Source organism: Raphanus sativus, chromosome 6 (genome assembly GCF_000801105.2).
Source record: "Raphanus sativus cultivar WK10039 chromosome 6, ASM80110v3, whole genome shotgun sequence".
Taxonomy (NCBI): domain Eukaryota; kingdom Viridiplantae; phylum Streptophyta; class Magnoliopsida; order Brassicales; family Brassicaceae; genus Raphanus; species Raphanus sativus.
Window position 1 is genome coordinate 51,707,831 of NC_079516.1, and position 12,776 is coordinate 51,720,606.

A 12,776-nucleotide genomic window follows, 5' to 3' on the forward strand; every position below is an offset into this window, starting at 1 on the left:
ATATTAAGACTGATATCATTTTTTAAATAATAAATATACTTATTTATCTATATATTTATTTATTTTGAATTTTGTTAGTTTAATATTTTAATAAATAAATAAATATTTAAAATTCAAAATAAAAAATTTAAAATAGTTTAAAAGGAATTTTCAAATTTCACAATAATTATCTATTTATTTTAAATAATATAAGGTTGTAACCAATTTTAGACACCAGTTGGATCCAATTTTGTGATTCTACCTTAATAATATTGATTTTTACACCCATTTCAAAATATGGATTTAATTATTTTTGTCAGAAATTTTAATTAAAAATTAAAATATATACATGCTTTATATATTATTTTTTTCAGTGTGGGTACGTTCTCTTGGCCACATATAAAAATACAAAGGTATATAAACATTGACTTATTTTTTATATTAAATTCTGTTTTCCCTTTTATTTCTAAGCTGGAAATACATAAGCAGAGAAAGAGAATTATGTACAAACACTAATATCTCATCCGCCATCAGTTTGTTATTTGAATTCTGGATACCTCGCTTCACGGCAATCTTTGCAATCAAACTTTTCTCCCAGGGCTTAAGTATAGCGTTGCCAATTCTTAGTGATTCCTGTTCCTACCTGTAAAGTGCATATTTCAAGTCAAAAATTTTGGCACACGAAACAGAACCCTCCGAGAAAAATGTAAGTAGGAATTAGAAAGCATCTTACCAAGAGCAAAATGGCAAGGGAGAGTTTTATAGGAAGAAGCCTGAAATGTGTTTTTTAACCGGGAATCGTATGAGGTAGTAAGTCAGCGCTCACCGGAATCACACCAGTACCCCACCACTCGTGAAAACGTGAGCCTAAGCTGTTTAATAGACTGTTAAACTCAGATTCTTCTTCTGTCATACTCTCCTTGCGAATCGGGTTCTTGACAATCGGATCTTTGATTTCCGGAGGTGCGTTTAGACTACTTGGCATTTTGTTGCTTTAATGCCAGCTGAAGATACATCTGGAACAAAAAAAAAGAGTTTCTTCAGGTCTGGCAATTTGATTAGAGATCGCAGAAGGAGTCACACCCATGATAAACCACCATCACGCTTCCTGCTCTCCATATCACCCTTCCACCAGTTCGACGCTGCTCAGGAATCAGTTTGACGCTGCTCATTAAGCTGATCAAAAAGCATCAGTACATATAATAAAGTCCAAGTTTCAAAGCAAGAACACTTATACTTATTAGCTGGAAATACATAAGCAGAGAAAAAGAATTATGGAGAATAAAAGGTGTGACAGGACCCTCCACAGAAGTCTTTTCTCCAGGGTCAAATAAACAGACAACAGGGTTAATGTTTGGCTTCCTTAAAATATCTGAGACAAATAAGGTACTCATTACTAATGATTCATCAGCATATCAATTTGGGAAGACAAAGAAACTATTTTCTGTAAAGACATTGCAGAAACATAAAAAGCTTAAACTTTGAGCTCTTTAAAGATGGGTGAAGATAACCGTTCACTGAGAATAAAACAGAGTAATTGAAACGAAATCGGAATAAGTACGATACGAACCCAATACGCAAGAAGAAACCCAGACAGTGGAAGCAAGAACAAAACCATACAATGAAAGAAATTGGGATCTTAGCAAAATCAAGTGTTGGGGTTTCCAAAATAAAACTCAATTCGGGCAAAGAAGTATATACCTAGTCATTGGCTTCTTATTGACATCAATCTTCTCCTTCATCTCGATTGATTCGCCTCCTCTCCTAGCCCGAAAATCAGCAGCGACCATGACAACTCAGAAGAAAAAAGCGGGTGTGGTTGTTCCTTCCGCAGGCTTCACAATCTGTACAGCTTCTTACTAAACTCATCAAAATGAAACCCAGAAAAAAAAACTAAAATCAACAACACATATTGCTTATCGGATGAACACAAAAGAATCGCATCAAAGAAATAAAACTCACATATGATGTTCGGGAGATCAGTGGAGGATAGAATAGAAAAATCATCAAGCATATTTTTGCCAATCGTAGGAATGGAAGTTTCAAAGCATTTGTATCAAGCTTCATCTGTATAATCTTCGAAAAACCACGGTTGAAAGTGGTACAAAATCAAACTAAATAGATGTCGTTTAGTATTATTAGGGATTTCAGGTAATATGTCGTTCAGTATTATTAGGGATTTAGGGTATATTCGATTACTTTGAATGTATTACGAAAATAAAAAGAATTACATAGCTATCACATATGTGTTTCTGTTTGAATAAAAAAAATTACAAAAATACTGATTTTAATTAAAAACATAGCTTAAAAATAATACAGTGGCAAAAAATGGTAAATATTGTTGAAACAGGAGGGCACCTAAAAAAAGGGCCTTCTGTTTTAATAGTATTGATTGTAAACCAAAACAGAAATCAAAACAAAAATAAAGTGGGAAGCAGCAGTTAAGTGGTACTGAATTAATAAGAATAGTATCTTCATGCAAAATCTAATTCTCTTAGCTAGATTTCATCTCCCTTCTCACTTCTCCTTCTTTTCTTTCTGATTAGTACATTCTTACAAACCCAGGTATAATATTTAATATGATGCATAAAGTTAACCTAAAAGTTCAAGTTCTGTAATCAAATTTATAAGGTTCCCTTTTTCTCATCCAAACCTTGAATTTTGAAGTGGCCAGACTAAGGCTTTTTGTTTTTTATTTCATCTTTTAAAAGCTCTTGCTATATATTCTCCCTTGAAATCTTGGAACTTAGATAGTAGCTTTAGTACTTTGAATGCAAAAAAGATTTGATCTGATCTCTCTCTCAGCTTATGTGTAGTGTTTGATTCTGTTTGGTTTATCTTTAAGCTATAGGGGTTGATATCAATGGAGGGTGGTGCGAGCGATGAAGTAGCAGAGAGCAGCAAGAAGATTGGGAGAGGGAAGATAGAGATAAAGAGGATAGAGAACACTACGAATCGCCAAGTCACTTTCTGCAAGCGACGCAATGGTTTGCTCAAGAAAGCTTATGAGCTCTCTGTCTTGTGTGACGCCGAGGTGGCTCTTGTCATCTTCTCCACTCGAGGTCGTCTCTACGAGTACGCCAACAACAGGTAAGAAGATTCATCTATATTAACTTCTTCAGATCTTTGATTTTTTTTTAATAGATTTTCATCAGTCTTTTGTGGTTTCCCTCTCTCTCTCTCTCTGGTTCTTTTTCTTCTTCTAAAGTTTCTCTGATCTGTTGGAAAGATCTGATGTATATGCGTATCAAATTAGGGTTTGTACTCGAAACCCTAGTTTTGCGTTGGGGGGAAACTCTGGTCTCTTTACTCTTCTCTCTCTCTCTCTTGAAAAAGCTGTGCGGTCTTTTTTTTTGCCGTGCGGTCTTCTATGATAATTAACTAGCATCTCCATACCTTGTACCAGTCACTTTTATTTCTTATACTTTTATTTCTTATAGTAGATCTTTATAGTACAGCCTATATGTATTCATCTATGTATGTCAGTTTTACATGATAAATTTGATGACCCCTCAGGTTTATTTCTGCAGATTGATCATAATTAGGTTTGCATCATAGTAATGAAAGAGTAGGGTTCTTGACAAAATATAATATTATGTTTCATATATGGCTGTATAAAGCTAAGTAGATTCCTTAAAAATTGATACACTACTAAGCTAGGGAGAGACTAGGATGTTTTGTCTTCTGACACTTCTCTAAAATAATCAGTGATTTGATCTGTTAAATCAAGAAATATTTAGGGGACAAAGCTTGTGGTTCTGTCACTTAATTTAATCATCCATCAATCAAGAAAAAAAAAAGACAGAAAATGGACTTTCGATTATTATTTTCTCCACTCCAGTTTGGGGACTAGTCATTTCCGTTTCTCTCAAAGTTTCCAGCTATTAACAGCTCATGTTCTTTTCAACATTTTGTTTTGGGAAATATTAATCTGCTCGTTTTTGGTTGGTTAGTATTACAGATAAGTAGATGATCGATAATCTAATTTTCTTAAAGTCAAGTCTGATATCATGGACCTGAGATTTAACTAGAAATTTTGTAGTTACAATGAAAACTTCACAACGACTTACAGAATTTTTTTCATTCTTTACCAAACGTGTAAAGATTCTACATATAGTAACTGTGTATGTGACATCACAATCTTATAAAAGTAGGTTTAATTCCCAACTAATCTGATTAATAAAAGAGGAATGCATTAGATCTAAGTATGTAGAAATCTGTAATTTATAGGTTTCTATTTTCAAATGCGTAGCTAAGATTTATACACTCTTTCTTATTTCAAACGTCCTCATGCTTTAATGCCTTTTGACGTTTCTCAACCTCAATTTTCCATCATACTCCCTCTGTTTTTTAAAGATGCATTTTCTAAGATTTTCACACTTATTAAGAAAGCATATTAAAACTTAGTTATTAATGCATAACTTTTTGTAATTTTATATTTTCTATATTTTTAAACCAATAAGATTTCAAGAAATGCAATTAATGTTTTTGAAACACACAATTTTTCATTATTAGTTGACAAAATATGCTTTGAAAACATGAAAAATACATCTTTTTGAAACAAAATTTTTTTCTAGAATATACATCTTTCCGAAACAGAGAGAGTACATCACAAATTGAATTAAATCGTGAAAATGATAACGTAACATATACAGATATTTCTAGCTTTTTTTCTCAAAATTTCTAAGGATTTAGGACTTTCACTTTTTCTTGGTAAAAACAATAATTACCTCAAATTAATTTAGTTCTTATACACATATACATACAGATGTATATGAATTATAATGTTATTGTTATTGCCTCAAAAACAATACATTACAATGCTAACTAAAACTCTACTTCATGTATGAAATCTAATTAATACTATCTGTTTATGATAGCCAAAATATATATTTTAAGTGGGAAATCTAATTTCACTTTATTATTAACTGCTCTTCCTTTTTAGTCGAGTAGTGGTTTTGAACCCAACTAGGCACTTATAATGGATATTGTGTTATATGAAAATCTGGACACATTGCTGGTCAAATTACATTATTAAGAAGCTTTCTTTCTTTCTTTTGTTTTTTTGTTTTTGTTTCTAAGAAGCTTTCTTATTTCGCCTACCTCCAAAATAAATAAACAAAATGAAGCTAGACATGCTACACTAGTACCCATTACCCATATAGTCAAGCAACAAACATCAAACGACAAAGAACATTACTCCTATAGTGAACCTGGTTCTAATATATCAAACGATCCATAAAAGCAAAGTTTGGGTCAAATCGATTACTAAATATATTAACCATGCTTAAAATGGATAAAGATATGCTTTATAGGATATATACACAATATGTATATTGCCTCTAGCCTTCTAATATACTGACTCTGGTATTTTCTTCTTGTGGATGGTGATGAAATCGTATGATGAGAAGTGTAAGAGGAACGATCGAAAGGTACAAGAAAGCTTGCTCAGACGCTGTTAACCCTCCTTCCGTCACCGAAGCTAATACTCAGGTAAGCTTCCATTCCATAATTAGTTACTTTGCCACTACGTTTCTTCTTGTTTCATTTTCTGACTTCACTTAATCCATTGTGGGGTCGAACGCTTGATGAAGTACTATCAGCAAGAATCAGCTAAGCTACGGAGACAGATCCGGGACATTCAGAATCTGAACAGACACATTCTTGGTGATTCTCTAGGTTCCTTGAACCTCAAGGAACTCAAGAACCTCGAAGGTAGGCTAGAGAAAGGCATCAGCCGTGTCCGCTCCAAGAAGGTTAATTACTTTCTCTTCCTTTCAATCTCTTACGCTTCGATTTATCATCTCCACTACGTGATCTGATTCTTGACCTTTAACGTTTAATCAGCATGAGATGCTAGTTGCAGAGATAGAGTACATGCAAAAAAGGGTAAAGAAAAAGATACCTTCCCTGACAAGTAACCATACTTTATATAACAATCTTCTCTTTCAAACCATGGCTCTCTTTTCTGTTCATGTAGGAAATCGAGCTTCAAAACGATAACATGTATCTCCGATCCAAGGTCTTATCTTACATATATATATATACACATATTGTATTTTGATTTCCTTTTTCTTTCAATATATATGTAATCTCTTAGATGAACAAGTTATATATATTTTTGCAGATTAGTGAAAGAGCAGGACTGCAGCAGCAGGAAGCCAGTGTGATAAATCAAGGGACGGTTTACGAGTCATCTTCTCATCAGTCGGAGCAGTATAACCGGAATTATATTCCGGTTAACCTTCTTGAACCAAATCAAAACTCCTCCGACCAAAACCAACCACCTCTCCAACTTGTTTAATTAAGTAACGTTTAATCAACATAATAAGCTTATTTATGCATATGTGTTGTGTTACATATTACGGTTTAATAACTTAAAATAAAGACCGGTAGCGGTTTGAGAGGGACCTGATTTACATATGTACCTTGATTATTTACATGCAATGTATTGTGAACGTTCCGGCTAGTAAACGTTCCGGCTAGTACGTAATTTTCAAGACAAGAGATTCTAATGGCAATTATATTTTGAGTTGTGTTGCTGTGACCCTAGAAAGTATATGCAATTTTAATTGAGATGCAAAAAAAAGCTTGCATACGAATGGGCCATCCCTGTAACATGTTGGTCATGGAGTATATGAACAGAGAGGCTAAAGGGCAAACCGTTTTCCATTCCAGTTTATAATGTAGATAATGCATGAATTCACACCAGAGAGATCTTAGAGTGTACCTCATAAGGGTTTACGGATTTGAGAGTCTTGCTAAGTAACTTCAATGAAAAAGGATCTTGACTTTGTTAAGACGATGAGATTGAGACAGTTATCTTGATAAGTGAGATTGATACTCAAGCTTCGTGCTTAAAGAAATATATACCTGAAAACTAAAGCGCAAGCGATGAGGAAAATATATACTAGTCTCTGCAAGAAGTTAGTAGTAATGATGCATTTCTCACACCATGGTTTGTTTATATAGTAAACAAAGATTCCATGTTGGAAGACCTAACTTTTACTGCAGCCAGAGAAACCAAAAGGAGCGACATGTCTTATCATGAGTAGTCAAATGAGAGTGAACTGAAAGCATCTCATAGTTGAAATTGTCTGTTTCTGTACAGTGTTTTGGCATCTGTCTTAATCTGTGGAGATTAATGTGTCCCATAATAATATAGCTCACTGATCAAGGCAGCAGGATGTGATTAATTAGGTTAAAAAGCAGGACTATTTCTATCAAGATGATAAACCACTAAGTGAGCACTCTTCCCTAAAAATTCCACATGCTAGTGACACAAATCTGGCCTAAGCTATCAAGGTAATAAGGAAATTTACATTTTTCATCCTCTGTTCATGTAGAGATCAAACCGAAACCTCACAATTTTAGTCCTCCAAGAAGAACATGCGAAGCTAATCAGTTACAAGCTGCAGATCCTAAATTCCTTATATCCTTAGAAATGCAGAGGCCATTGATTATCAGTTTTTCTTTCATGTGGATTGTGTTGTGAGATTATTAGTTTAAGAATAAGAATGGCCTTGGATAAAGATAAACTTGGGATAGAGATTATTCCAAAACATGCTGTATCCTCAAAACCATGAACACTAACTCAATATCATTAATGCCATTTCTCACATTAGTAAAAGATAATTATTCATTGCTGGTAGAACTTTGGGTTTGTAACTTGAATGCATGGAGACCACCAGCTTGCAATATTTACTCCACGAGTTTATTACAGCAACAGCACGTCGCTGATGTACTACTGCCCCTCTTTAATGCTAGTAAATCTTAATGTTTGGTCATCTTAATGGACTTGTTTGCGAGACACTTCACCTAGACCTGATTAAAAATAAATGCTCACGAAGAACTTAATTGAGCAGGTATGACATTGTATTGCTTTGTAGGCATTTCAATCTATATATATTTAGAGTTTGACTTTTTATTGTACCTTTGTCTATGTATGAGATTTGATGAATTTCTCTTTTCTACCAGTCTCTTTTGATATTAATGTTTATGGTCCTGTTTCACTTTCGTTTGCATGGGATACATGTCTCTGGACGCTATTGAACAGTGGTTGAGAAACAGAGGAACTACTAGTTATTATTCAAGACCAAGAAAGTCTTAAAACAGCAACATCATCAAATATAAAGGGGTGTACATCATAAATATTACTAGAAACTATAGAACACTCTACTGAGCACACACACTGCATAGGATATATTAACTAAGATTGTTTTAATGCAAACCAACAGACAACTGAGAAATGAAACTCTCTTCTTTTCAGACTCTGGGCTTTAGACGACCTTCATTGGCAAGTTTGAAGGTCTGGGCCTGTTTTGTGGCTGCCTTGGTTGAGGAAAGCCCTGCGAGAAAGTGGTCTCTGACTTGAGGGGTCGTGAAAGGGAACTGACTGTTGACCATTGAGTTTAACCAAGAAGCTGTGCCTTCACGGTAGAGAGATCCAATGGCATCCGTGCGGGTGTTGGAAAGTGCTTGAAGAAGGTTCATGTGAGGATCAAACCCTGGAATGATACTGGGAGTACTGAGTGTACCAAAAGCTCCTCCAACAGTGCCCCACCATCCAAGAAGACCCCATATCAACGTAGGGTGGTTTCTCCAGTAACTGCACAAAGATAAGAAAAATCAAATGTGAGACCATATTATATTGTATATTGTATTATATATAGAGAGGAATATTGGTCACTTACTCGCATGTTCCACTGATTGGTGGAAAAGGAGCAGGAAGGAAAGGAGTCCCAGGAGTGCCAGGGTCAATAAAAGGAGTTGGTGGGGTTCCTCCAATGATGGGTGTGCCTGGGTTAACAATGGGTGTTGGTGGAGGAGATGAGTAATATCCACCAGAAGAAGGCGTTGGTGGGGTTTCTCCGATGATGGGTGTGCCTGGGTCAACAATAGGTGTTGGTGGAGTCTCGACGACAGGAGTACTTGGTGGAGGAGATGAGTAATATCCACCAGAAGAAGGAGGGGTTCCTCCAGTACTGGGTGTGCCTGGGTCAACAATGGGTGTTGGTGGAGTCTCAACGACAGGAGTACTTGGTGGAGGAGATGAGTAATATCCACCAGAAGGAGGATTGGAAGGCGTGGAAGGGCGTGAAGGCCTCGATGGGTGTGAAGGCCTTGAAGGCCGTGAAGGTGTGGAAGGGTGTGAAGGTGGAGTTCCACAGTTACAAGGAGGACTAGTGTGAGATGGAGTTGGGGTGTGAGATGGAGTAGAAGGAGTTGGAGTATGAGAAGGAGTTGAAGGAGTGTGAGATGGAGTGGAAGGAGTTGGAGTGTGAGAAGGAGGAGTTGGGTCGTAAGGTGGACTTCCACAGTTAGAAGGAGGAGTATGTGATGGAGTTGAAGGAGTTGGAGTGTATCCTCCGTGTGATGGAGGAGTTCCTGCATGTCAAACAATAACAATGATCAATCAAGTAAAAATACTAAATCAAGATTCTTATTAACTACATCAAGAATGCATACAAAGTTGGGAGTGCATGTGTGTAAATTTTTTTTTTTGCTTACCAGAGGGAGGAGATCCTGCATTAGGGTCAGGAGGAGAGTAGTATGTTTTCTCATCCTCGAACTTTATGGAAGCAACGGAAGCAAACAGCTGCTGGGAGAGTAAAGCAGCAAAGAGAGCCCAACTGGTAAGACTCTTCATCCCTCTCATTTCAAAAAACAAAGAGAAAGCAGAAGTGTTTGTGCAAATGATGTTGTGTGGTATAATGAAACCGGAAACTCGGATTTTATAAGTCGAGGGAAGCAAAGGGTTTTTGAATGTTTGTGAAGTAAATACAAACAGGTGGAGTTGTGTGTGGTTAGTTGATACGTTGCAGGTGCATTTACACTATCCCATTTAATACCCTTGGTGATTGCAATAACACTTGGAATTCTGAATCAAAAATAAAAACTAAATTAACTTTTCATGCAAAGGCATGGACGCGTGTGAGAAGCTGTCTCCCATATGAATGATTTATCTCACTATTTCTATTTACGTTTTCATTTCATTAGCTCAGTACGTTGCTTATGTTTTATTGCATGACACCTTTCCACCTTTGTATCTAAAAAATGCAAGCTAGCTCTGATATTCATGTGAAGCTAATTAACCCGAGTAACTTTCCACTCTTGTGAGTGATTAAAATGTCAGGCAAGCCTCTAATCAAGAATCTAGGTAGGCTTAACGTAGACCCTTTTGTTTATGTGTTTCTCCAAGATTAGCTAGGGAGATAGTACCTAGTTTAGTAGTCGCTTGACGTTAAAAGAGAAGTCAAGCTAGATTTATTATATATGTAAATAAGCTCACTTGTCTCTTCTCGACTTAGTGTTGTGGACAGCAAACCCCAAGATTGGACATAAATCATTGGTGTGCTTAGTGGTTTTCAAGTTTTGGGCTAATTAGTGGTTTATTTATTGATACTTGATTTGGTTTTTACCTAAATACTATATAGTCTGCATTCAATTGACATTTAAGTCTTGAGTAACAATAAGAGTGGTAAACAGTAGATACAGCAAGGCTATTAGTAAAACGTGGAGATGCTCAGGGGTCAGGAAGAAGAGGACCACAAGAAAAAATAAGAGGAGATAAAAAAAAACTATTAGCGATTGGAAATATGAAGAAAAAATGAAAGATAAATAAATGGACTGATAATGTTGTAAGTTTAGGTGGGTCTGAGAGTTATAACCATTTACGTTGATGCTTCACAAAATAATTTTTTGGTAAAATAATTCACTTCTCTTACTGTATATCTTAGCTGGCTTCTGCATTTTCTTTTACTACTGTAATCTGAATAGTTCGTTAAAATATGTTTAAAAAAACTTATTTGAAGTTTTCCATTTGAGATTATTTTCTTATTATTAGGGATGTAATCTTTAAGAAATAACTCTACTCAACCACTTTTTCACCATTTCAGTTCAAAGTTCAAACCGTTCTACAACATCTATTGATTCTCTTTTTCTAATCATTTTAGATTAACAAACGACAAACTAAAAAAAAAACTAAAAAAAAAACAAACGACAAACTGGATACCCGCTAATGGCATTTGATGTTTGCTTTTCAAATTATCTATAAAATGCGTATCTTTATTTCAAAATTTAGCTGGTTGAATGTTCTTCTTTTCAGAACTGGACTGAATTTAATCAAGGGCTAGTTCCCGAAGCAAATGGCTTAATTAATGACTCGATCGGGCACATATGTTAGCGTCCAACATATTTTTGTTAGACCATCTCCAACACACCTCTATTTTAATCTCTATTTTTTCCTCTAAAATAGAGAAACTCTATTATAGAGGTGGATTTGCTCCAATGTATGCCTCTATAATAGAGTTCCTCTATTTATAGAGGAAAATATAGAGATATGCTATTTCCATCTCTAAATATAGAGACAAAAAGTAGAATTCTTCTATATTTTCCTCTAAAATAGAGAAACTCTATTATAGAGGCATACATTGGAGCAAATCCACCTCTATAATAGAGTTGCTCTATTTTAGAGGAAAAAATAGAGGTGTACATTGGAGATGCTCTTAGGGACATATGATTTACGATGATTTTTGTTAGCACGAGTTCAAAAAATATATATATATATATATATAAACATTATGGATATTTCAAAACTACAAAAAAAAACTCAACCCAAAATATCAATCTTGATCACCAACTTATTCTTCTTGCGTCTATAATAACACAACAAATATATTACATCTGTTTTAAAAAGATAATTTTTTAAAATCTCTATAATATTATTTGAGAAGTCAGTTTCCTATGTGTCGCGCTCACATTAACTCTTGCGATGGTTGATTACGATCACACCCTTAATAAATTAAAAATATTATATATAATTATTATATTAAAATCGATTTTCCTTTTTTCAAATAATTTCTGTTAATTAGAAATTTCCTTTATAGTGAACATATATAGTTAAAAACATCTTAAAATTAAAAAAAACGAATTTAAATTAAGAGAATATATTTATATATAATGTGCTTTCATAAAAAAGGAAAGTTAACAAAAATAATTTTGATATTTAGAAAAATAGATATTCCCTTTAAAACACAACCTTAACCAATAAAAAAATATTTCCAAAGTAATAAAAATATTTTCCTTATGTCTTTATATTTTCTCAAATAGTTACACAAAAAAATTGATTAGATAAACCAATATACCTATAGTTAAATAGAAGTATTTTAATTAGTATTATTGAAATGGTTTATTCATTATTATAAAATCTATTGAATATTAATATTTTATAATTAACAAAAATGTCTATAATTTTTTTTTACTTATATAAAATAATTTCTGAAGAAAAAATTAAAAGAACTGATATTTATTTTTAAACGTTAATTGATATTTTTATGACAACTAATTTTATCACAAGCATATTTTGAACAAGAAATTACAAAAAATATTTTTAAATAATATAATCCTAAAATTTTTAATAAACTAAAATATTATATTTTGCCACAATTAAAAATTTATGTTTTACTTAATATATAGTTTGCTTTTTTTCCTTTTCCCCTTATATTTGTACAATCCAATATACCTATAATAAAAGTACATAAGAAAATCTGAATTATTATATTCAAGAATATATTTAAGATTATTTAAAATAACTTTCAGTTTACTTTTATAAATCTAAGTTATAATATTACTTAGAACTTAAAAATATTTTAATTATATAAATACCAATATGCGTTTATGAGATTAAAAATTTTATCCGTTATTTTCTTTTATGCAACTTTCTACTGATTATTTCTTTATTTTTTAAATATTTTAAGAAAATAAAAATGACAAATTGTTATAATATATTACAAAAA

General features: G+C 33.6%; 2 protein-coding genes and 1 long non-coding RNA gene across 6 annotated transcripts; 1 reads left to right on the forward strand and 2 right to left on the reverse strand.

Annotated features, from left to right (window-relative positions):
* Window positions 1-398: 398 nt before the first annotated feature.
* Window positions 399-2,366, reverse strand: LOC130496780 (uncharacterized). Of its 4 annotated transcripts, none has more exons than XR_008935942.1 (5): window positions 1,942-2,366; window positions 1,681-1,838; window positions 1,063-1,351; window positions 713-995; window positions 399-622 (listed from the first exon to the last, which is right to left on the reverse strand). It is a non-coding gene; the product is annotated as an uncharacterized LOC130496780 (long non-coding RNA). The 4 variants fall into 4 exon arrangements; XR_008935943.1 differs by having other exon boundaries at window positions 1,063-1,155; window positions 1,942-2,363; XR_008935940.1 differs by having other exon boundaries at window positions 713-1,351.
* A 47-nt stretch (window positions 2,367-2,413) lies between these two features.
* LOC130496779 (agamous-like MADS-box protein AGL5) lies at window positions 2,414-6,696 on the forward strand. The gene is made up of 7 exons (XM_056989236.1): window positions 2,414-2,544; window positions 2,825-3,069; window positions 5,391-5,472; window positions 5,574-5,735; window positions 5,827-5,868; window positions 5,960-6,001; window positions 6,107-6,696. Exons 2-7 carry the CDS (start codon window positions 2,843-2,845, stop codon window positions 6,281-6,283), a joined length of 732 nt encoding a protein of 243 aa, XP_056845216.1. The 5' UTR covers window positions 2,414-2,544; window positions 2,825-2,842; the 3' UTR covers window positions 6,284-6,696.
* A 1,342-nt stretch (window positions 6,697-8,038) lies between these two features.
* On the reverse strand, window positions 8,039-9,691 carry LOC108807406 (protodermal factor 1). Its single transcript, XM_018579690.2, has 3 exons — window positions 9,490-9,691; window positions 8,673-9,366; window positions 8,039-8,587 (listed from the first exon to the last, which is right to left on the reverse strand). Exons 1-3 carry the CDS (start codon window positions 9,635-9,637, stop codon window positions 8,245-8,247), a joined length of 1,185 nt encoding a protein of 394 aa, XP_018435192.2. The 5' UTR covers window positions 9,638-9,691; the 3' UTR covers window positions 8,039-8,244.
* Between the last annotated feature and the right edge of the window lie 3,085 nt (window positions 9,692-12,776).

Excerpts from the sequence above, each read along its gene's own strand:
- LOC108807406 (XM_018579690.2), bottom strand. The coding sequence starts at position 9,637 with ATGAGAGGGATGAAGAGTCTTACCAGTTGGGCTCTCTTTGCTGCTTTA. Across the intron at positions 9,367-9,489 it reads TGCAGGATCTCCTCCCTCTG|GAACTCCTCCATCACACGGA; the intron begins GTAAGCAAAAAA and ends TTTGACATGCAG. Across the intron at positions 8,588-8,672 it reads CCAATCAGTGGAACATGCGA|TTACTGGAGAAACCACCCTA; the intron begins GTAAGTGACCAA and ends ATCTTTGTGCAG.
- LOC130496779 (XM_056989236.1), top strand. The coding sequence starts at position 2,843 with ATGGAGGGTGGTGCGAGCGATGAAGTAGCAGAGAGCAGCAAGAAGATT. Across the intron at positions 3,070-5,390 it reads TACGAGTACGCCAACAACAG|TGTAAGAGGAACGATCGAAA; the intron begins GTAAGAAGATTC and ends TATGATGAGAAG. Across the intron at positions 5,869-5,959 it reads TAGAGTACATGCAAAAAAGG|GAAATCGAGCTTCAAAACGA; the intron begins GTAAAGAAAAAG and ends CTGTTCATGTAG.